Source organism: Monodelphis domestica, chromosome 1 (assembly GCF_027887165.1).
Source record: "Monodelphis domestica isolate mMonDom1 chromosome 1, mMonDom1.pri, whole genome shotgun sequence".
Classification (NCBI taxonomy): Eukaryota; Metazoa; Chordata; class Mammalia; order Didelphimorphia; family Didelphidae; genus Monodelphis; species Monodelphis domestica.
This window is the reverse complement of record NC_077227.1, coordinates 299,235,025-299,259,809: the sequence shown is the minus strand read 5'-3', so window position 1 is coordinate 299,259,809 and position 24,785 is coordinate 299,235,025. Positions and strand designations below refer to the sequence as shown.

General features: G+C 37.1%; 1 protein-coding gene and 1 pseudogene across 1 annotated transcript in view; both read left to right on the top strand.

Annotated features, from left to right (window-relative positions):
- TRPC7 (transient receptor potential cation channel subfamily C member 7) overlaps positions 1–24,785 on the top strand; it is a 460,933-nt gene that overhangs the window by 199,839 nt on the left and 236,309 nt on the right. Inside the window, exon 4 of the mRNA XM_016428186.2 lies at positions 23,595–23,759. Coding sequence (XP_016283672.2) covers positions 23,595–23,759 — 165 coding nt within the window. The remainder of the gene's footprint in view (positions 1–23,594; positions 23,760–24,785) is intronic.
- On the top strand, positions 20,318–22,956 carry LOC103102180 (heat shock cognate 71 kDa protein-like; annotated as a pseudogene).

Below are 24,785 nucleotides of genomic sequence, written 5' to 3'. Positions count from 1 at the left end.
TATGAATATGAAATATGAAAATACTGTGAAATATGAATATGAAAAATATGAAATACTGTAAAAGGGCAGAGGAGAGGAAGCAACAGAAGGCTTCCATAACAAAAAAAGGAAGTACCAAAACAAACTTGGCAGCTTTTCTAATGGCAAGTGTCAACAGTCAATAAACTTCAGTCTATTGCCAGTTGGTCATAGTTTGAAGCAGTTATACTTCATATGCTTAGAAAATAAGGTATGCTAAATTATATAACATGCTTCATAATGCTTAAATAATAGAAATCTATTGTGATTTGTATGGATTTAACTGGGGTGTCAAATATATATGCAGAAGCAGCACATATTTTACTATTACTTTTATTTTTAGAGTAAACCTATGATCTTAAAAATAATAGGAGATCTCCTGATGAAGAATCTTCTTCCACTACAAGACTGGAACTGTTCCACAATTTATCTTAGACCAGGGGCTCTTTTTCTTTTTGTTTTGAATCCCTCTGGTAGTCTGGGGAAACTTATAAAATGCATAGAATTATAAAAGAAGTCAAATAATTGAGATATAGTTATCCAAATATATGTTTGAACAAGTTCAGAGGCCAGATCAAAAACACTTTTTTTGTAGACAGGTACATGACATAGTTAAGGTCCCATAGTCAATGTTTCAAAGGTAGAATTTGAACTCACATTTTTCAGACTTTATGGCCAGTTCTCTCTACCACATTACTACTTAAAGGAAAAAAAAAACAATGCACACCATAGCTATATTTGTAAGTGTTGTGGAATCTATAATTATATTGCCAATAATCTGTCATGTTTGCTAGGGTTATTTTTGTAAATGATCATTTTTACATTTTTAGGAGCTTTGAATACTTTGGCTTCTTAGTTTACCAGTTTCCTTAATGGTTATGTTGCCTACTTTCACTCCATATTTCATTGTATTTTCCATAAGATGTTAAATTCCTGAACTCTCCCTTAAGTCTAAGTTATGCTCTTGCTGATATCTCAACATCCTGGGCTAGGAAGAATTTACAAATATCTTTCTTCTCACTTTGCACTCAGGTCCCCTCTCTGACACCAACTCTTAGATGCCTCTATTTATTTGATCTCTACTCTATCAATCTATATAATTTGAGGGGGATCATTTTGGATGTAATTTACTGATCTCCAGGCCATTCTTTAACTTTTCTCAAAAATTCAGGACCTGCTACATTGTTTCTCTCTCTCTACCCTCAACCTGCCTTGATATAACTTCCATTATACTTTGATGTTCTTTTGAACATCCCAGCCATGAAGGTTATCAATCTTCTCAATTCCCAAGACCTTCTTTATGTCTTCACTTCAATTATCCTTATGTATGTTCCTACATCATCCACTCATGTAGCACTTCTATTATTTTGAACTATGACATTTCACTCTGATAATAATTTCCCTTCCTTTCATTCTCTCCTTCTGCCTCACTCCTCCTAACCCTATTCTGTAACCTGCTTCCTTTCTTTCATTCTGTTCTCTCAATCTCTTAATCCTACTTTGGTCTTACTTTTCTCTTTCATATCAATGACAGTACACACAATCAATTCAATAAGAAATTGCCCTCCACTTTTGAGGCCGTTAGCCTCATTCTTCCAACATTCATGCCCTAGTAATCCTCAATTCTATATTATGTATTCCTTTTACTTTCTCTGCTCCTACTCCTCTGTTGCTGAGTACCACTGAAGGAAGTGCCTCTTTCCAGTGCTAACTGCTCTTTGGTCTCATCCTCTCCTGTTTCCTCTAAGAGCTTAACCCTTTGATCATTACTTCTCTTTCTCATTACCCATCTCTTTCTATCTCTGTACTTCTTGATTATTGCCTCCTGACATATTCATTTCTATCCCAAATTTAAAATATCTTCATTTTGCTCTGCCATTATTACAAACCATTGTTCTGCAGTTCTCCTATCTTCACTGCCAAAGTCCAAGAAAGAAGCATATACACATGTAACTCCTCAAATCCTTACATCTGGTTTCCAACTTACATTTCCAGAAGTATTCCATGGCTTCTGTTCATGCACTCTACATTTCATACAAAGTGACTGTTTCTTCAAAGTTGCTGTTTCTCTAACTTGGCCTCCAAATCCTGTCTCTATGTCTTTGTACAGACAATCTTTGTGCCTACCATACACTATTTCCATAGCAACTTTAGCTTCCTTTGAGAATCACCTTAGGCATCATCTGCTATGGAACATCTTTTCTGCATTCCCTAGGTGTTCATATCAACTCAACTCAAATGAACACATGTGATTATGTGCGTATGTTATATCTCTTAGAAGAATGAAAGTCCTTCAAAGGCAGGGACAGTTTTGCTTTATTTCAATGCCTTTTACACACTTAATAAATGCTAAGGGAACTGATGAAAACTGAAGAGTTTGCACTCTAATAGGTAAGAATATAACTTCCCTCAGAGTTTTTATTTTATGTGGTGAGATAAGGTAAAGGAAAAGGGAAAAAAGAAAATGGAGAGAAAGGAATGAGCCTTTATTAAGTATCATTATTATTATTATTATGTGTCAGGCACTCTGTTAAGCAATATTGCCTCATTTGAACCTCACAACTGGGAGGTAGATATTATTATTATCCCCATTTAAAAGTTGAGAAAAAGATAGGAAGATGGAGGTTAAGTGAATTGCCCAGGGTCATACAGCTACTAAGGTCAATTTTGAACTGGTGTTTTCCTCACTCCAGGCCCACTGTTCTATCTACTCTGCTACCTGAAAGAAAGAAAAATTAATTAAAGAAAAATTCGTAAGAAATCCATATGTCTGTCAAATGAATGCAAACCATATAAGAGGAATTCTGAGGGTGAATATTACTTAGGTTTTCATAGATATATTGTTTTACCAATGACAATTCCACAAAAGTTTTCTGAAGTTATATGACCCAAATTGTCTCCCTTCTTCCCTTTCCTCCTCCCCTTCCCAAAAATGGTAAGCAATTTGTTCTGTTTTATATATGTATTAGTATGCAAAATATATTTCCATATTGTTAATTTTTTGTAAGAAAATAATCATATAAAACCAAAACCCCAAAATAAAAATCCAAATAAACTAAAGTTTAAAATGAACCAAATTGAAGAGTCCTTCCTCTGGAAGTGAATAGATTCCTTTTTCATAAATCCATCAAAATAGTCCTGGATCATTGTATTGCTGAGAGTAGCTAAGTCTTTCACAATTGATCATCCCACAATATTGATGTAAATGTGTATATCTTTCCAACTCTTTCAGAAATCATCTTGTTCATCATTTCTTACAGCACACTAGTAGCCCATCACCATCATATACCACAATTTGTTATGCTACTGGTTCATTGATGTACATCCCCTTAATTTCCAGTTGGTAAAGGTTACTTTGGAATGGTGTTGTCAAGGAAAATTCTAAATTAAGGAGGCAATATTTGGCATGTCTTTGAAGACTGTGTAAGATTATGATGGGAAGGGTAGATTATTTCAGTTAAGAAGAATGGTGATCTGGGAAATGTTTCAATGGCTTTTATTTCTCAAAGATCTCTTAAACAAACAGAGGTTATACTGTCTTCCTCTGCTACTAAGGCTTGGACAAGTATCTTACTCTCTTTGGCCTTCACTTTCCTCTTTAGTAAAAATGGCTCTTGTTTATATGTTGTCATTCATTGGCCTCACTGCTTTTTTAGATATAAAATTTTGTTTTTATTTTCTTAAAATATTTTTCCATTGATTCATTATCTCTCACTCCCCTCTTCCCTACCCACTCCCAGAGGCAACAAGGAATTCCAGTAGGTTATACAAATGTTGTCACTTGAAACCCATTTCCATATTATTCATTTTTGCAAAAGAGCAATCTTTTGAAACCAAAACCCCAAATCATGTACCCATATAAACAACCATATGTTTTTCTTCTTCATCTCTACTCCCACAGTTCTTTCTCTCTATTTGGATAGCATTTTTTCTCATAAGTCCCCCAGAATTGTCCTGGATCATTACATTGCTGCTAGTAGCAAAGTTCATTATATTCAATCATTCCATAGTGTTTCACTCTTTATATACAATATTCTCTTGGTTCTTCTCTTTCACTCTGCATCAGTTCATGAAGGTTCTTCCAGTTCATATGGAAATCTTCCAGTTGATTATTCCTTACAACACAATAGTATTCCATCACCATAATATACCACAGTTTGTTCAACCATTCCCAAATCAAGGGACACCTCCTCATTCTCCATTTTTTTGCCACCACAGAGAGTGTGGCTATGAATATTTTTGTACAACCCTTTTTATTATCTCTTTGGGGTACAAATCTAATAGTGATATTGCTGGATCAAAGGGTAGGCAGTCTTTTAAAGTCTTTTAGACATAATTACAAATTGCTTTTCAGAATGGTTGGATCAATTCAAAACTACACCAGCAGCAAATTAGTGTCCCAATTTTGCCACATCCCTTCCAACATTGATTATTTTCCTTTGCTGTCATATTGGCCAATCTGCTAGGTGTGAGGTGGTACCTCAAGTTCCACATGAAAAAGAGAACTAGGGACTGTGAGGATATAGGTGAATGGTTAAAGTTTAAAGAAGAGAAGACATAAAGAGAGAACAGAGACACAGAGACACAGAGAGTTCCAGGATATCATAAACCTGACAAGAAATTAGCTCTGATGGTAATGAGCTTTCTCTTAGCCCTGCATACTGATTTTTATTGAGGTTACAAGAAGAGTGGGAAGGGAGATTGATAATCAAATGGGTGGTCTGACAGACACAAAATACCAGCTCTGGATCCTAATACAATAGGTGTAACTAACGCCCAGATCAGGAGTTCATTTGACCTAAGGCATATTAACCTTGTTTGATATAAATGTTAAATAAGTATTATTGGCAAAACAAAGAGACTAAGTCAGTTTTCCAGAGTATAAACTTGAGTATGGGTTGGAATATTACAAGGTTACAGTCTTCATTTGAACTCAAGGTCATCAAAATAAGTCTGGTGAAATGAGCATATTGTTCTTTTTTTTTTTTCCCCAATCAGAGAAGTTTTTATTTGATCCTGGAAGTCATAGGAAGCCTCTGCAATTTACTGAGTTGGGAAGAAGGTGACACGATCAGTCTTGAACTTTAGGAAAATTAGAAAAAGATCTCCTAGAAATGACACATGAGTTGAACTTTAAAGGATGCCAGGGGCTACTTAAAAATTAGGTACTTAATATTATTTTCATTTCGAAATATACCCTTTATTTTTTTAAATATATTTTATTTGATCATTTCCAAGCATTATTCATTAAAGACATAGATCATTTTCTTTTCTTCCCCCCACCCCCCATGCCGACGCGTAAGTCCACTGGGCATTAGATGTTTTCTTGATTTGAACCCATTGCTTTGTTGATAGTATTTGCATTAGAGTGTTCATTTAGAGTCTATCCTCTGTCATGTCCCCTCAACCTCTGTATTCAGGCAGTTGCTTTTCCTCGCTGTTTCCACTCCCATAGTTTATCCTTTGCTTATGAATGGTGTTTTTTTCTACTGGATCCCTGCAAATTGTTCAGGGACATTACACCGCCACTAATGGAGAAGTCCATTACGTTCGATTATACCACAGTGTATTAGTCTCTGTGTACAATGTTCTCCTGGTTCTGCTCATCTCGCTCTGCATCACTTCCTGGAGGTTGTTCCAGTCTCCATGGAACTCCTCCACTTTATTATTTCTTTTAGCACAATAGTATTCCATCACCAACATATACCACAGTTTGTTCAGCCATTCCCCAATTGATGGGCATCCCCTCGTTTTCCAGTTTTTGGCCACCACAAAGAGCGCAGCTATGAATATTTTTGTACAAGTCTTTGTGTCCATTATCTCTTTGGGGTACAGACCCAGCAGTGCTATGGCTGGGTCAAAGGGTAGATATTCTTTTGTCGCCCTTTGGGCATAGTTCCAAATTGCCCTCCAGAATGGTTGGATCAGTTCACAGCTCCACCAGCAATGAATTAATGTCCCTACTTTGCCACATCCCCTCCAGCATTCATTACTTTCCTTTGCTGTTATGTTAGCCAATCTGCTAGGTGTGAGGTGATACCTCAGAGTTGTTTTGATTTGCATCTCTCTGATTTTAAGAGATGTAGAACACTTCTTCATGTGCTTGTTAATAGTTTTGATTTCGTTATCTGAGAAGTGCCTATCCATTTCCCTTGCCCATTTATCAATTGGAGAATAGCTTGATTTTTTGTACAATTGAATTAGCTCATTATAAATATGAGTAATTAAACCTTTGTCAGAGGTTTCTATAAAGATTTTTTCCCAATTTGTTGTTTCCCTTCTGATTTTAGTTATATTGGTTTTGTTTATACAAAAGCCTTTTACTTTGATGTAGTCAAAATTATTTATTTTACATTTTGTGATTCTTTCTATATCTTGCTTGGTTTTAAAGCCTTTCCCCTCCCAAAGGTCTGACATGTATACTATTCTGTGTTTACCCAATTTACTTATGGTTTCCTTCTTTATGTTTAAGTCACTCACCCATTTTGAATTTATCTTGGTGTAGGGTGTGAGGTGTTGATCTATTCCTAGTCTCTCCCACACTGTCTTCCAATTTTCCCAGCAGTTTTTATCGAATAGTGGATTTTTGTCCCAAAGGCTGGGATCTTTGGATTTATCGTATACTGTCTTGCTGAGGTCTCTTTCCCCCAGTCTATTCCACTGATCTTCCTTTCTGTTTCTTAGCCAGTACCAAATTGCTTTGATGACTGCTGCTTTGTAATAATAGTTTTAGGCCAGGGACTGCAAGGCCCCCATCATATGTGTTTTTTTTCATTATTTCCCTGGATATCCTTGATCTTTTGTTCTTCCAAATGAACTTTGTTATGGTTTTTTTCTAAATCAGTGAAGAAGTATTTTGGTAGTTCAATGGGTATGGCACTAAATAGATAAATAAGTTTGGGTAGGATGGTCATTTTTATTATATTGGCTCGTCCTATCCATGAACAGTTAATGGTTTCCATTTGTTCAAGTCTAGTTTTAGTTGTGTGGCAAGTGTTTTGTAGTTGTGTTCATATAGTTCCTGTGTTTGTCTTGGGAGGTAGATTCCTAGGTATTTATTTTGTCTAAGGTGATTTTGAATGGGATTTCTCTTTCTAGTTCTTACTGCTGAGCTGTGTTGGAGATATATAGAAAAGTTGATGATTTATGTGGTTTTATTTTGTATCCTGCAACTTTGCTAAAGTTGTTGATTATTTCAATTAGCTTTTTGGTTGAATCTCTAGGATTCTTTAAGTAGACCATCATGTCATCTGCAAAGAGTGATAACTTGGTCTCCTCCTTGCCTATTTTGAGGCCTTCAATTCCTTTATCCTCTCTAATTGCTACTGCTAGTGTTTCTAGTACAATGTCAAATAGTAGAGGTGATAATGGGCATCCTTGTTTCACTCCTGATCTTATTGGGAATGCATCTAGTTTATCCCCATTGCAGATGATATTAGCTGTTGGTTTTAGATATATACTGTTTATTATTTTTAGAAATGACCCTTCTATTCCTATGCTTTCTAGTGTTTTTAATAGGAATGGGTGTTGTATTTTATCAAAGGCTTTTTCTGCATCTATTGAGATAATCATGTCATTCTTGCTAGTTTGCTTGTTGATGTGGTCAATTATGTAGATGGTTTTCCTAATGTTGAACCAGCCCTGCATCCCTGGTATGAATCCTACTTGATCATGGTGAATGATCCTTCTGATCACTTGCTGGAGTCTTTTTGCTAGTATCTTATTGAAGATTTTTGCATCTATATTCATTAGGGAGATTGGCCTATAGTTTTCTTTCTCTGTTTTTGACCTGCCTGGTTTTGGAATCAGTACCATGTTTGTGTCGTAAAAGGAGTTTGGTAGAACTCCCTCTTTGCTTATTATGTCAAATAGTTTGTATAGTATTGGGATTAACTGTTCTCTGAATGTTTGATAGAATTCACAGGTGAGTCCATCAGGCCCTGGGGATTTTTTCTTAGGCAGTTCTTTGATGGCTTGTTGGATTTCAATTTCTGATATGGGATTATTTAAGAATTCTATTTCCTCTTCTGTTAGTCTAGGCAGTTTGTTTGTTTTTTTTGTATATATTCATCCATTTCTCCTAAATTGGTGTATTTATTGCCATATAGTTGGGCAAAGTAATTTCTAATGATTGCCTTAATTTCATCTTCATCGGAGGTGCTGTCCCCCTTTTCATCTTTAATGCTGTGAATTTGCTTTTCTTCCTTCCTTTTTTTAATTAGATTGACCAGTACTTTGTCTATTTTGTTTGTTTTTTCAAAGTAACAGCTTCTTGTCTTATTTATTAAATCAATAGTTCTATCACTTTCGATTTTATTAATTTCTCCCTTAATTTTTAGGATTTCTAATTTGGTTTTCTGCAGGGGGGGTTTTAATTTGATCACTTTCGAGGTTTTTCATTTGCATTTCCAATTGATTGATCTCTGCTCTCCCTTGTTTGTTAATATAAGCATTCAGGGATATGAATTTTCCTCTGATTACCGCTTTGGCTGCATCCCAAAAGGTTTGAAAGGATGTTTCGCCATTGTCATTTTCCTCGATGAAATTATTAATTGTTTCTATGATTTCTTCTTTAACTAAACAGTTTTGGAGTATCATATTGTTTAATTTCCAATTGGTTTTAGATTTGGTTTTCCATGTACCATTACTAATCATTATTTTTATTGCCTTGTGATCTGAGAAGGCTGCATTCATTATTTCTGCTTTTTTGCATTTGTGTGCTATGTTTCTGTTACCTACTGTATGGCCAATCTTTGTGAATGTGCCATGTGGTGCTGAGAAGAAGTATTCCTTTTTATCCCTATTTATTTTTCTCCATATGTCTATTAATTCTAATTCTTCTAAGATTTCATTCACTTCTTTTACCTCTTTCTTATTTATTTTTTGATTTGATTTATCTAAATTTGATAATGGTTGGTTTAAGTCTCCCACTAGTATGGTTTTATTGTCTATTTCTTCCTTCAATTCTCCTAGTTTCTCCATTAGAAATTTGGGTGCTATATTATTTGGTGCATACATGTTGATTAATGATATTTCCTCGTTGTCTAGAGTCCCTTTTAACAAAATATAATTACCTTCCCTATCCCTTTTGATCAGGTCTATTTTTGCATTGGCTTTATCAGATATCATGATTACCACTCCTGCCTTCTTTCTATCAGTTGAGGCCCAGAAGGTCTTACTCCATCCTTTAATTCTGACCTTGTGGGTGTCAACCCGCCTCATGTGTGTTTCTTGAAGACAACATATGGTAGGGTTTTGGATTCTAATCCATTCTGCTATTCATCTACATTTTATGGGTGAGTTCATCCCATTCACGTTCAAAGTTATGATTGTCATTTGTGGACTCCCTGGCATTTTGATAGCCTTCCCTAATTCTAACCTTTTCTTCTTCGGCTCTACCTTTTAGTCCAGTGATTTACTTTGAATCAGTCCCCCTTGTCCCCTCCATTGATGTTTCCCTTTTTAGTCCCTCCCTTTTTCTTCCCTCCCCCTCCCCCCTCTCTTTCCCTCCCTTTTTGTTCTCCCTCTCTCCCTCCCCCCCTTGGTTTTCCCTTCTCCCTACCCTTGTTGGGTAAGATAGAATTCAAGATCCCAATGGATCTGGATGTTTTTCCCTCTCAGAGTTGATTTCCCTGAGATTGAGGTTTAAGTAAAAAAAAAAAACCCTTTCTTCCTCTCCTTCTTATAGGAGTTTTCTTCCCCTCCCCTTCCCATATGAATCTTTGTGTGAGAACAATTATTCTATTTGGTCTTTCTTTACCCCCTATTTATACATTACATTTTTCCCACATATTAGTATACATAGATTGATATAAATGTAGTCCTTATAGAAGAGAGTTTGAGTAAAAGAAGAAGATAAAATTTTTCCCCTTTCCTTAATATTTACCTTTTCAGGTATTCCTTGCTCTTTGATTTTCGGTATCAAATTTTCCACAGAGCTCTGGTCTTTTCTTTGCAAAAAGTTGGAAGTCTTCTATTTTGTTGAATGCCCATACTTTCCCTTGGAAGTATATAGTCAGTTTTGCTGGGTAGCTGATTCTTGGTTGGAGACCCAGCTCTCTTGCCTTTCTGAAGATCATGTTCCATGCCTTACGATCATTCAGAGTAGAACTTGCAAGGTCTTGTGTGACCCTGATTGGCATTCCTTTATATCTAAATTGTCTTTTTCTGGCTTCCTGTAGGATTTTTTCTTTTGTTTGAGAGCTTTGGAATTTGGCAATTACATTCCTGGGAGTTGTCTTTTGGGGGTTTAGTGTAGAAGGTGTTCTGTGAGCTCTGTCAGTGGCTGTATTGCCCCCTTGTTCTAGAATCTCTGGGCAATTTTCTTTGATTATATCTTGTATCACCATGTCCAGTTGGGTGTTTATTTCTGGCTTTTCTGGGAGTCCAATTATTCTTAAATTCTCTCTTCTCCCTCTATTTTCCAGATCTATCACCTTGTCGGTGAGATATTTTATGTTCTCTTCTAATTTCTTGGTGTTTTGGCTTTGCTTTATTAGTTCTTGCTTTAAAACCTGGTTTTCTTTTACAGTTTGGTCAAACTGGTTTTGTAGATGCGTGAATTTCTTTTGCATTATTTCCCCCTTTTCCTCCCAGAAGGCTTCCATCTTTTTCGTCATTTCTGATTCAAATTCTTCATGGGTTTGTGGAGAGTTTCCATTTCCTTTGGAAGATTTTGGAGCATTTTCTTGTATATCTTCTTCTATCTGCTCTGTATTTTGTATTTTGGCTCCATAGAATGTGTCCAAAGTCGCCCCTTTCTTCTTATTTTTCTTGGTATTTTGGGGCTTCTGTGCTTCTGTGGAGTTTGCCATCTCTGAATGTGGAGGATTAGCTTTTCTTATCTCTGTCTGGTGTTCAGAGGTTTTAGTCCTGGGCAGATTGTCGGTTCTATGAGCTTTCCCTGGGTTAAACTGAATATGCCTCACTGGAACTGGAATGGAAGGGTTGGACCACGAGGCCACACTCTCCCCCCGGCTCTCTGGGTCGGGTTGCTTTCCGGAAGTTGCCTTCAGAATAGCTGGCCGTGAGGCTGTTTCGTCGGTCTTGGGGGGGGGGGGAGTGGGCTACAGCTTCCCCAAGCTCCGAGGGCAGGGACTTTCCCTGAGACTTGGATAACAGGATCCAGCCCGTGAGGCTGTCTTGCCCGCCCTGAGGGTTGCTGTTGTTTCGACCCTGCTCTCTGCCGGGGAGCAATGACTTTCACTGGGACTCGGATAGAAGGCCCTGAGGGTTGTTGTTCCGAGGACCCTGCTCTCTGAGCCTGGCCGGGATGCAGCTTCTGGGAGCCTTGGACTCTGCACTCCTACCCCTTAGGTCTGAGTGATCTCGGGTTCTGGCTTTTGAGGGGGAGCCGTACCTTTTGATCCGGATCCAGGTCCAGGAGGAGGGTTCCCAGGGTCTATGCTGTTGATCGTTTTGAATTTCGGCGCCTTAGGAGCTTATAGTTTGAGATCGGTCGGGAAGGGTTTTCCGGAGATCTGAACTTTAGCTTTCTCTAAGCCGCCATCTTAACCGGAAGTCTCTGAAAATAAATAATTTCGACTACATCAAATTAAAAAGTTTTTGTACAAACAAAACCAATGTAACTAAAATTAGAAGGAAAACAACAAATTGGGAAAAGATTTTCATAACAAAAACCTCTGACAAAGGTCTAATTACTTAAGTTTATAAAGAGGTAAACCAGTTGTACAAAAAATCAAGCCATTCTCCAATTGAAAAATGGGCAAGGGACATGAATAGGCAATTTTCAGTTAAAGAAATCAAGACTATTAATAAGCACATGAAAAAGTGTTCTAGATCTCTTATAATCAGAGAGATGCAAATCAAAACAACTCTGAGGTATCACCTCACACCTAACAGATTGATCAGCATGACAGCAATGGAAAGTAATGAATGCTGGAAGGGATGTGTCAAAGTGGGGACATTAATTCATTGCTAGTGGAGTTGTGAATTGATCCAACCATTCTGGAGGGCAATTTGGATCTATGCCCAAAGGGCGATAAAAGACTGTCTGCCCTTTGATCCAGCCATAGCACTGCTGGGTTTGTACCCCAAAGAGATTAAAAGGAAAAAAGACTTGTACAAGAATATTCATAGCTGCGCTCTTTGTGGTGGCCAAAAATTGGAAAATGAGGGGATGCCCTTCAATTGGAGAATGGTTGAACAAATTGTGGTATATGTTGGTGATGGAATACTATTGTGCTAAAAGGAATAATAAAGTGGAGGAATTCCATGGAGACTGGAACAACCTCCAGGAAGTGATGCAGAGTGAGAGGAGCAGAACCAGGAGAACATTGTACACAGAGACTGACACATTGTGGTACAAGAGATCATAATGGCCTTCTCCAGGAATGGCTTTACAATGTCCCTGAACAACCTGCAGGGATCTAGGAGAAAAAAAATCTATCCTCAAGCAGAGGACAAACTGAGGGAGTAAAAACACCGAGGAAAAGCAACTGCCTGACTACAGGGGTTGAAGGGACATGGTCGAGGAGAGATGCTAAATGAGCACCCTAATGCCAATACCAACAACAAGGAAATGGGTTCAGAGCAAGGACACATGTGATACCCAGACGAATTGTGCCTGGGCTAGGGAAGGGGTGGTGGGGGTTGTGGGGGAAGAAAAGAAAATGATCTGTTTCCAATGAACAATGTATGAAAATGACCAAATAAAATAATGTTTTTAAAACTAAAAAAAAAAAAGAAGCAGTTTCAATAGAGAGCCTGAAGTAGGGTAGTGGCCACACAAATGGAAAAAGCTATTGTCATGAGGGATCTCCACCTATTAAGAGCAAGGGTGTATAAGAACATGATTTGGCATCTTCCCTTTCCCTTCCCTTCCCTTCCCTTCCAAATGAAGATTTAGAGATCACTCCTATTGTGTACCTAAGTGACTGGAAGATGATGATATGCTAGACACGTGAGAAGAAGGGTACATCTGGAAGAAAATGTTGTAAACTCTTTTGGATATGTTGTCTGAGATGCCTATAGGATCTTTAGATAATAAGTCTATGGATAATACATGTAACTTTGAGCAAATCACTTCCCCTCTTCTCCTGTTTCCTAATGTGGAAAATGAAGGTGTTAGACTATCTCACTATACCAAATTACTTTTCTTTCCCAAATAGGGTATTAATGATAAAATGCAGAATAATATATTTCTAACCTATTATGGCACTTGATAATATTTCAAAAACTCTTTTTCTGGTCAGAGTTTAGATGACTATCGTTACTTTAAGTTAAAATAAAATTATCCAATAATACTGAGGCTGAACCACTTTGTATTTGTGACATTTTTTCAGTACTTCTTGATGAACTAGTTGGTTTAGCCTATGAATGGACTTGAATTTGTATGTATAATCTTTCTGTGGGTTTGTCCTTCCTTTTCACTGAACCCTACCCATAAGCACATATAGATTATGTAACTGAAAAATCTATAGACTTAAAAGTCAGAAAATTGATTAAAAATCCTGACAGTGTTATTTATTTATTACATGACCTTGGGCAAGTCATCTGTCTCTGGGCCTCACTTTCTTCATCTATTAAATGAGTAGGTTGGACTAAGATATTTTCCATCTTGTAACCTTGCCCTTTCTCCCTATCTACTTAGGTACTCATTCATCTATCCATTGAAAGACTTACCAGTTAGAAGCAAGTAAGAACACTTAACATGACAGCAACTAGTGGATAGTGGATAGAAGTGTTAGACTTCAGTCTAGAAAACTGAATTCAAATGCCTTCCTACTTATATGACCTTGAGTAAGTCATTTGACATTTGTCTACTTCCCAGGTTATTTATAAGTTTTCAGGCATATGGTAAATGCTAAAAATTAGTATTGCTGTTGTTATCAGAAGCTGCAAAAGGGAAGCAGACCATGAAATGGATTGAATTGATCAAGGGCACATCAATCATAAGGCCGAAGAGGGGTCCTGAGCTGAGACAAATAGTGATAAGAAAAGCAAGAAGGCAACTTGGGGTTGCCTTCTTTTATCAGCAAATCTAGTAAAAGCTAATGATCTAGTTTAGGTAGTTTCCAGAGAAATATAAAGCTGTACATGAAATCTGTCCTATAAAGAGTTAAAGTTAGAGCCAATCAAAATGAATGGATAATTTTAAGGAGTCAGAAGTTAATTGAAAAAATGTTCATCTATAGTGTGACATCATTATGTATCTGCATGAACTTACCAGTTAGGTGCAAACTGGTTCTTGCATTTGACAGTTCTCTTTAGGGAACATTTATTTTATCATCACACTTCCCCAAAACTTCATGTACTGGAAATGTCACATTAGATAAACTAATGCTTTTCAGCCCTCTTTCCAGGAAAAAAATGCTAATTTTTCATTGGTAGTATGATATGCTGGGGGCAGCATGACATGGAAGAAAGAACATTGTTTCTGGAATCAAAGAACCTCAGCTCCAATCCTGTCTCTGATGTTTATTGTCTATGTATCCTTAGATAAGTCACAATTTCCCTGAGTCTCAGTGTCCTCATCTGGATCACAAAGAATTTGGACTACCTATCTCAGAGATCCCTTCTACTTTTAGATCTATATTCCTGTGATTTGTATGCCCACATCAATAAATATAAGGAAATTGAGGAGAGAAACACTAGGAGCTATAGGCATCAAGGAAAGCTTTATATCTAGCTGATTCCTAAAGAAAGATAAGGATACTGACAGGCAAAGATGAAGGTGGAATACAATACATGCAAGATAGCCTGTACACAAAGTAAATGCACAAAGCTAGGAGATGAAGTGTCCAATTCATACCCAGAATGAGGGAGAATAATAAAAGATAAAGTTCTAAAAATAAGATTAAAACCAAATTGTGGCGATCAAAAAATACCAAACAGGCATTCCTAGAAAGTGAAATAGATGAGTTAAATTAAGGGTTCAAAACTATAAATGTATAATAAAATAGCAGGTTTATTAAACTAAAAGGAGAAGGGAAAGGGAATCAGGAAATAACTAACTTTTACCCCAAAACAGAGATTAAAACCCTTATGACACCCTATAACTATTCTAAACTAACTTCTTAAATTATTAAGATTAGGGAGAGTTTGGTAGGAGCAAGAACAAGGCCAACGTAGATCTCACACAAGTGGAGTCCTTCTTTGGCTCAATCACAGTCTCAGTAGGACGTCACCAGCAACTCTGTTGAATAACCACTCCACAGCAGCAGCAGGAGCAGCAGCAAGGATAAGCAGAGTCTCCAGAAAGTCCACAGGAGAGGGAATCACTGACTCTCTGGGTCCATCCCAGAATTACCAGAAATTGAGTAACAATATAAACACAAAGGAATAGGGGGAAAAATTACCTTTCAGAACTATAGGTTGAGGAAGAATTCATGATCAAAGGAAAAAGAGAATTACAGAAGATAAAACAGACAATTTTGATTACATAAGAAAAATTTAATTGAATTAACAAAAACAATATAACTAAAATTAGTAGAGAAACACGTAACTGGTGAAAATCTTTTCAGTAAATTTCTCTCATAAAGATTTAATTTTCCAAAGATACTGAAAAATGGGTTCAAATTTATAAAATGAAAAGCCATTTCCCAAAAAATAAATGGTCAAGGGATATGAATAGTTTCAGAGGAAGAAATCCAAGTTATTAATGATTTTTAAATACTTCAAATCATTAGTAACTAGAATATTTATATACATAAAGCAGCCCTGGGGTTTTTCCTCACCCATCAGACTGACAAAGTTTACCAAAAAAAAGGAAAATGATAAATGTTGAAGGGACTGTATAAAAACAAGTACATGAAGGGGCAGTGATGCAGCTCAGTGGATTGAGAGCCAAACATTGAGCTAGAAGGTCTGGGTCTAAATCTGGCCTCAGACACCTCCTAGCTGTGTAATCTAGGCAAGTCAATTACACCCCATTTGCTCAATCCTTACCACTCCTCTGCCTTGGAAACAATACATAGTATTGATTCTAAAACAGAAGGCAAAGGTTTAACAACAACAAGAGTACATTAATGCAGTGTTGATGGAGCTGTAGACTGGCTGGGTCATTTATAAAAACAATTTGAAATTATGTCACAATAAGTTACTAAACTATGCATACCTTTTATAATACTACTACCTGGTCTGTATTCCAAAGAGATTAAAAGAGAGGGGTGGGGCCAATATATACAAAAAATATTTTTCATAATTTTTTTGTGTTAGCAAAGAACTGAAAGATAAGGGGGCATCAATTAATTGCAGAATAACTGAAAAAATTATAATGCATAAATGTGATGAAATATTACTATGATTTGAAGAAGTATATGACTTTAGGGAAACATAAGAAGATCTGTATGAATTGATACAGATGAAGTAAGCAGAATAAGATTTTGTACAATAAAACAAAACAACACTGTAAAGACAAATAACTTTGAAAGACTTAAAAATCACCATAAAAATCAACCATGAGTCCAGTCGACTTGTGATGAAACGTATTATCTCCTGAAAAAGGTGCTAGGCTCAGAATGAACATTGAAACATATATTTTTAGAATAGACAATGTAGGATTTTTTTTTTCTTGACCATGCGTATTAGTTACATGGGTTTTGTTTTTCTGTCACCATTTAGGGTGGGAGAGAGATAAAGTAGGTTTTTATTAACTGAAAAAAAATTAAGAGATACAGATAATCTTCTGTATTTCCACTTCTCTTCCCCATATCATTATTTTCCATAATTTTCCCTCTTCTCCATTCTGGAAAACAAATTCTGATTCTGGGCATTATGCACATTTTTTTATGGTCTTTACTAAATGTAATTTGATTCTGTGTCCTTTTTGCTTGTCTCACTTGTTGTTCCCATCTGTTTGGGATTAGGAATTATATTTTCTTTAATTCAGAAGCACAGCAGAGACAAAACTGCATAAATGCTGTCAAGACATTTTCCACTGGTGACATAGGGAAGCAGACAAAGGTAAACAGCAATTAATTTATAATTGGTTTAGCCCATACACCCATTGACCATCTGAATCAGGATTCTAGAAGTGTATTATTGGAAATTCTATTCCTGGATGCCTCCATTTTAGAAAGATACCCATTCTGGTCAACCTTAATTCCTTTCCAATCTATGCTTCTGACTTTCCAGACTTTAATATGATACTTTTCTTAGGTACTTTCATGACTGGGTCACCAACCCCACCACTATTTTTTCTATGTTTTCTCCCCCAGTCTAATTTAAACTCCTTAAGGGCAGAGATTATCTCTTTTTGCTTGTTTTTGTATTCCCAGTGTTTAGTGTCAGGCATATAAGTGCTTAATAAATGTCTGTTTAATGTTTGAAGCTTTGCTACTTGATAGAAGATTAAAATAAAAATCTGAAGAATGTGTTCTGAAGAGAAAGTTCCAACAGAACTAATCATAGTTTAACTAAAATCCTCTCTTTCTCTATGTATCCCAAAAGGAAGTAAAACTTGAGCTATCTCTACATCTGATATTTTCCTTTTCCCCTATTTTCTCAGTTTCTGCCATATCATTTTGCATGTGCTGGATTGATGTTCCATAAATTATAGATGTGTTCCTTTAACACCCATGTCCTCACTATATCATAAGTTCCTTGAGTAAAGAGAAAGATATTTCAAATTTTGCCTCCCTTATTTACTAGCTATTTAGCTATAGTTATCTATGAACAACATAGGTGCAGTTTCCTCTTCTAATTAAATACTTGTACTTCCTATTCATCCCCACAGAGCTTTAGGAAGGCAAATACTTTGTAAATCCCACAGCAATATAGAAATGGGTAATTTTATTATTTCATTAATATCTACCCACAGCGTCTAGTATTGTTCTGTGCATTCATTAAGTGCTCATAAATGTTGTTGCCTAGATGATAATGATCTATTATATAAGAAAAAAATTCACCTGGGAAACTGTGTTATTTATAAACAGTAAATAGCCTTGATTCCAGAGGATTAGTGAGAAAACATTCTTTTCTCCTTTCAGTAAAGGGCTAAGGGATTATAAGTGGGTAATGCTGGTTATGGTGACTATTAAGCATACCATGAGTACTATTTTTGTTGCAAGTCCTATAATTAGCTTTTTTAATTGCTCTCTTTATTTATTACATGATTTATAGTACTTTAGTTGATCTAAAATGCATTCCAATCTACCTTTGAAAACATAAGAACTAGAGCTAGAAGTGACCTTAGGAGTTACCTTCTTGGAATTCAATTTCCTGATGCAGTGGAAAAGATGCTAAACTTGAAGTGACATGATACAACTTTTAATTCTACTATTTATTTGCTAGTTGCATAAGTTTGGGCAAATCACTTAACTTCTCTGAAGAGGACAGAGTAAAATGGCCTCTAATGCCCCTTATAGGTAGAGAGACATGGTTTTACATATGAAGAATCAAACCAAGGGAGGAGAAATGACTTCTCCAAGGTCATGCAGATAGTAAAAAGCATTCTGGTGCATTACTTAATACTAATGTCAATTCCCAGACAAAAGGAAAAAGTTAAATATTCCTTTAATGTTCTCTTCCCCAAAAGGGAAAATAAAAATCTGTTATAGTATTTTACAAGAAAAACAGATATTTAGCATTTTCCCAGAGTTACTGAATGTCTCATTAACACCCAATGAGACAAACAAAATAAAAACAGATGCATTATACTCCAGGGTGGCCTTAAAAATTCAATCCATTTGAAATGCAGAATGCACCTCCTATTCTGGCAAATATAAGGCAAACCAATGAGTTTCAGCAAGTACTTTGGGAACACTTTTAACTGTCATGGCATATGTTGCTCAAACAGAAAGAATAGTTACCTTAGAGAGACAGTGTTCTAGAGTAGAAAGAGAATAAGCATGGGAATTCAAGTCCTAGTTTTATTACATTCTCACTTTGTCATCTAGGGCAAGTTGCTTCCTTTAATTCCTTAATTTAAAAAATTTATTAATAATGCTTATACTCCCTACCTCATAGTAATTAGGAATAAAGTCCTCTAGAAAACAGGCACAGAAGATGTTAGTAGAAGTCTCTATCCTTATTCTTGTGGCAGATCTATCTCCCTCTGCTTTTTTTTTACCTTTTATTGCAACTGAGATTCAAATTGGACCACTCACTGTCTTTGTACATGTTGTTGTTATCCATTTATTTCAGCTATGTTTCATGACCCCTTTTGGGGTTTTTGTGACAAAGATACTGGAGAAGTAAATAACAATAAATAACCATATCCTTCTCTAGCCCATTTAACAGATGAGGAAACTGAGGGAAACAGGGTTAAATGACATGCCCAGGGACACACACTAGTCTGAGTTTGTAGTGTACTCACAAAATACATTCTCATTGAATTGTTGAAGTCCAACTTAGCCTTTCAAGATAAAATTGTATGCCACCTCCTCCAGGAAGTCTTCTTTAACCCTCCCCACTTTGCATTCACAAAATATTGATTTAGAGCATGTTGAGTTGTTAGAATTAGAACACTTAAAGAATTATGGGTTCATTCAGGCATAGCTCTATAGATCTTTCAGCTATAGAGTCCTCCTGATTGATGATGGTATCATTTTCCTCTGAGAAAATGTTACAGAAATCTGCTGAGCAAGCTGCTCTAAAAGTTACAAGGCCAACAGACAAGGCTAGAAAAGTCCTTTTCTCAAGGTCACATTAGCCTGGAAAATCTTTTTATTATCACATATGTATAGTTGCCATTACTTTGAAGAAGGCAAAAGGGAGAGAAATCCCCTCCCTCATCTTCTCTGGAATGCTAAGAGAGAGCTACCATTGGCTATTTCCATCCAAAGAGGCTGCCTTGAAAAGAAAGCAGAAGCCAACCTCTCCTTGCTCCTTGTAACCTACATAATGTGTACTCAATCAATCCTCTTTGACATAGCCTGTCACAAGGGCATATGAGAAGTAACCAAGAAAATATATTTCCTTTTCCATAGAGACAACATTCTTACATCCAACTGCATGAAAGGAACCCCAGTCTATCAGAAGAGACAATTCTCTTGATCACCTGTGCCACACTGAAAAGGCTTCTTGATTGTTGTTTAAAATGTTGCTTGTTGGCCCTGGAACAGTAATATTTGATCTGGTTTAGAGAATATTACTGTGACCAAAAGAAAAACTTTTATTCATTTGGACTTGGCAAGGACCTAGGCAAGGATTGTAGATCTTAATTTAGTCTAATTTTTATTAATGTTTTTTAAAATATTTTTGTTATGTTTTGTTTTTATATTACCAAAATTTCTTCAAGTATCCCTGTTCCACCCTCTTTGTGGAAAATCATTCCATATAACAAAGAATTTTTAAAAGTCAGCATAACCTTTTAAAACTTCCCCCTCTTCCCCACTCAGTACAGTAACAGCCCTTCTTTCTCCACAATGGTCATCTATGACACCCCAGCAAACACTTGAAGGGACCCGCAGTTGGCACTGATCTTGGTACCACTTATTCCTGGGAAAGTGGAGTTCATTGCTAATGACCAAGAAAACAGGACCATTCCCAGCTACATTGCCTTCATAGAAACAAAATGTTTAATAAGTGATGCTGCAAAGAATCAAGTTGCAATAAACCCCACCAACACAGTCTTTGATGCCAAACATCTGAGTGGTCAGACTTGATGATGAGACATGAAGCATTGGCCTTTCACAGTGGTGAATGATGCAGGCAGGCCTAAGGTCCAAGTGGAGTACAAAGGGGAGACCAAAAGTTTCTAACTAGAAGAAGTACTATCTAAGGTCTTGATCAAGATGAAAGAAATTGCTGAAGCTTACCTCGGGAAGACTGTCACAAATGCTATTGTCATGCTTGATCGATAGGGGGTCGATGGGGATATGATTGGGGATGTAGACTCTAAATGATCACACTAGTGCAAATATCAATAATGTGTAAATAGGTCTTGATTGATGACACATGTAAAACCCAGTGGAATTGCTCTCTGGCTACAGGAGGGGGGTGGAAGGAGGGGAGAGAAAGAAGATGAATCATTTAATTGTGGAAAATTTTCTTAATTAATCAATTAAATAAAATTTTAAAAACAAACAAACAAACAAAACAAATTGCTATTGTCACAGTACCAGCCTATTTCAACAATTTCCAATATCAGGCCATCAAAGATGCCAGAATCATTGCTGGTCTCAATGTGCTCTAAATCATCAACAAGTCAATTGCTGCTGCTTTCGCTTACGGCTTGGACAAAAAAGTTGGTGCCAAGAGAAATGTGTTGATCTTTGACCTTGGAGGTGGTACCTTCAGTGTCTCCATCCTTGCCATTGAGGATGGCATCTTTAAAGTCAAGTCCACAGCTGGGGACACTCACTTGACTGGGAAGACTTTGACAACCACTTGGTCAACCATTTCATTGCCAAGTTTAAGCAAAAGCACAAGAAGGACATCAATGAGAACTAGAGGGCTGTTTGCCATCTGTGCACTGCTTGTGAATGTTTAAAGCAAACCCTCTCTTCCAGTACACAAGCCAGTATTGAGACTGATTCCCTCTATGAAGGTATCAACTTCTATACCTCTATCACCTGGGCCCATTCGAAGAGCTGAACGCTAACCTCTTCTGTGGCACACTGAACCCAGTGGAAAAGGCCCTCAGAGATGCCAAGCTAGATAAATCACAGATTTGTGATATCGTCTTGGTGGGAGGTTCCACTTGAATCCCCCAAATCCAGAAGCTTCTGCAGGACTTCTTCAAAGGCAAAGAGTTCAACAAGAGTATCAGTCCTGATGAGGATGCTGTCTATGGTGCAGTTGTCCAAGCTGCCATCTTGTCTGGAGATAAATCTGATAATGTTCAGGACTTGCTACTGCAAGATTTTACTCCTCTTTCCCTTGGAATTGAAACTGCTGGTGGAGTCTTGACAGTTCTAATCAAATGCAATACCACCATTCCCACCAAACTGACTCAGACTTTTACCACCTACTCTGACAATCAGCCTGGTGTGTTTATTCAAGTTTATGGAGGTGAAAGAGCAATGACAAAGAATAACAACTTGCTTGACAAGTTTGAGCTCACAGGAATCCTGTCTGCCCTGAGGGCTGTCCCTCAGATTGAAGTTACATTTGACATTGATGCTAATGCCATCCTCAATGTCTCTGCACAGGGAAGGAGAACAAGATCACCATCACCAATGACAAAGGGCGTCTAAGCAAAGAAGAAATTGAGCACATGGTCCAGGAGGCTGAGAAGTACCAGGCTGAAGATAAGAAGCAGAGAGAAAAGGTGGCTTCTAAGAATTCTCTTGAGTCTTATGCTTTCAACATGAAGGCAACTGTTGAAGATAAGAAACTGCAAGGCAAAATTGGTGATGAAGACAAACAGAAGATCCTTGACAAATGCAATGAAATAATCAACTATCTTGGATAAGAACCAGACTGCTGAAAATGAGGAATCTGAGCATCAGCAGAAAGAATTGGAAAAAAGTCTGTAACTCCATCATCACCAATCTGTAACAGAGTGCAGGAGGCATGCCAGGGGACATGCCTGGTGGATTCCCAGGAGGTTGGAGCAGCCCCATCTGGAGGTGCTTCTTCTGGACCTACCATCGAAGAGATCAACTTTTTTTATATAAAGTTTATTAATAATCACTTGAAGTAGAAAGAAAATAAACTAAAAGAAAAAGAAGTGCAAATCTAATTAGACTACAAAAAGTAAGCCCATGTATGTAGATTCTCCTGGCTGGCATAAAGCCCACATCCTCAGCCACAATCACAGGGAGAAGAGCTAGAGGCAGGGTCACACACAAACTTTATCACCAAAACATTATGACATACCAGAAGAAAAAGCATTCCATACAGATTTACAAAAATCAAAGGACTCAAATTTGTAGCCAAGGCAGTAGCAGTTTTTAAAAATAACATTTAAGCTGCTGTGTAAATCTGGGCATTCTGAATACTTGAATGTGTACAGAAGGAGAAGTGAACAACATCATACTTTATCAGTACTATATTAAAAACAAATGGAAATGCAATTCTTGTCCTGGATAATAAAAATCTATTTTAAATTGGCACCATTAAAAAAAAAACATTCCCCCCCCCCAAAAAAAAAAAGAATTATGGGTTCAGTGAAAAGAGTTCTGCTAGATTTGGAATTGCTGTACCTTGGTTCAAAAGATGGCTCCATCACTTCCTTTAATGACCTTGGGCAAGTCACTTTAACTCTTGTCCTCATCTGAAGGTTTAGGGAACTGGACTAGATCAAAGAATTAGAGCTGGAAGGGACTTTGGAGATCATGTAGTCCAATCTCCTCAATTTACAGTTAATGAAGTAGAAAAGCAAAGAGGCAATATCACATAAGTAGTTAACAGCAGGGACAGGATTTGAACCCAGTCCTCGGACTCTAAATCTGTTACTTTACAGATCAAGACATGGGATCATTCATGGGATCTTCAGACAAGAGTCATGGGATCTCAAATTAGAAGACACTGTGGAAGATCCTTTATCTTCCACTCAATGCAAAAGTTCCTCCTGTAGCAAATCTGTATCAACACATAATCTCTCCTTTCATATGAATTGATAAATGTTACTTGGAATTTGAAAAATATTGTAATTTTAATCTGTTTTGGAGCTAACAATTCCAGTTTTCTGTTTGTGTTCTCTTGTTATGTTATTTCCCCCACAGTTTGTCGCTCACCCTAACTGCCAGCAGCAGCTGCTTACTATGTGGTATGAAAACCTCTCAGGCTTACGACAGCAGTCCATAGCAGTGAAGTTCCTGGCTGTCTTTGGGATCTCCATTGGTCTTCCATTCCTTGCCATAGCCTATTGGATCGCCCCATGCAGCAAGGTATAGGCACTATTGAAGGTTCATAAGGATTTTGATTTTTTTCTTCTCTTCTTTTTATTTTTAAATTAATTTATTTAGTCAAATTAGAACATTATTCTTTGGTTACAAGAATTGCATTATTTCCTTCCCTTCCTCCCCCTCCCCCTTCCCGCAGTCAAAACACAATTGCATTGGGTATTACATGTGTCCTTGAGCAAAACCTATTTCCATGTTGTTGATGTTTGCATTAGGAAGTTCATTAGAGTCTACATCCCCAGCCATATCCCCTTGGCCCACGTATTCAAGCAGTTGTTATTCTTCTGTGTTTCTACTCCCACAGTTTTCCCTCTGAATGTGAATAGTGGTTTTTCTTGTAGATCCCACCAAGTTGTTCAGATCACTGAATTATGACTAATGGAGAAGTCCATTACATTTTATTGTACCACAGTGTCAGTCTCTGTGTACAATGATCTCCTGGTTCTACTCCTTTCACTCTACTTCAATTCCTGGAGGTCGTTCCAGTTCACATGGAATTCCTCCACTTTATTATTGTGACAAGGAAATCACTTTATTAAATTTTGAGGTTTACATTATTCCTTTTAGCACAATAGTATTCCATCAACAACACATACCACAATTTGTTCAGCCATTGCCCAATTGAAGGGGATCCCCTCATTTTCCAATTTTTGGCCACCACAAAGAGTCCAGCTATGAATATTTTTGTATGTCTTTTTCCTTATTATCTCTTTGGGGTACAAACCCAGCCATGCTTTGGCTGGATCAAAGGGCAGACAGTCTTTTAGCACCCTTTAGGCATAGTTCCAAATTGTCCTCCAGAATGGTTGGATCAATTCACAACTCCACCAGCAATGCATTAATGTCCCAACTTTGCCCTTCAGCATTCATTATTTTCCATTGCTGTCATGTTAGTCAATCTGCTAGGTGTGAGGTGGTACCTCAGAGTTGTTTTGACTTTCATTTCTCTGATTATAAGAGATTTAGAACACTTTTTCATGTGCTTATTAATAGTTTTGATTTCTTTAGCTG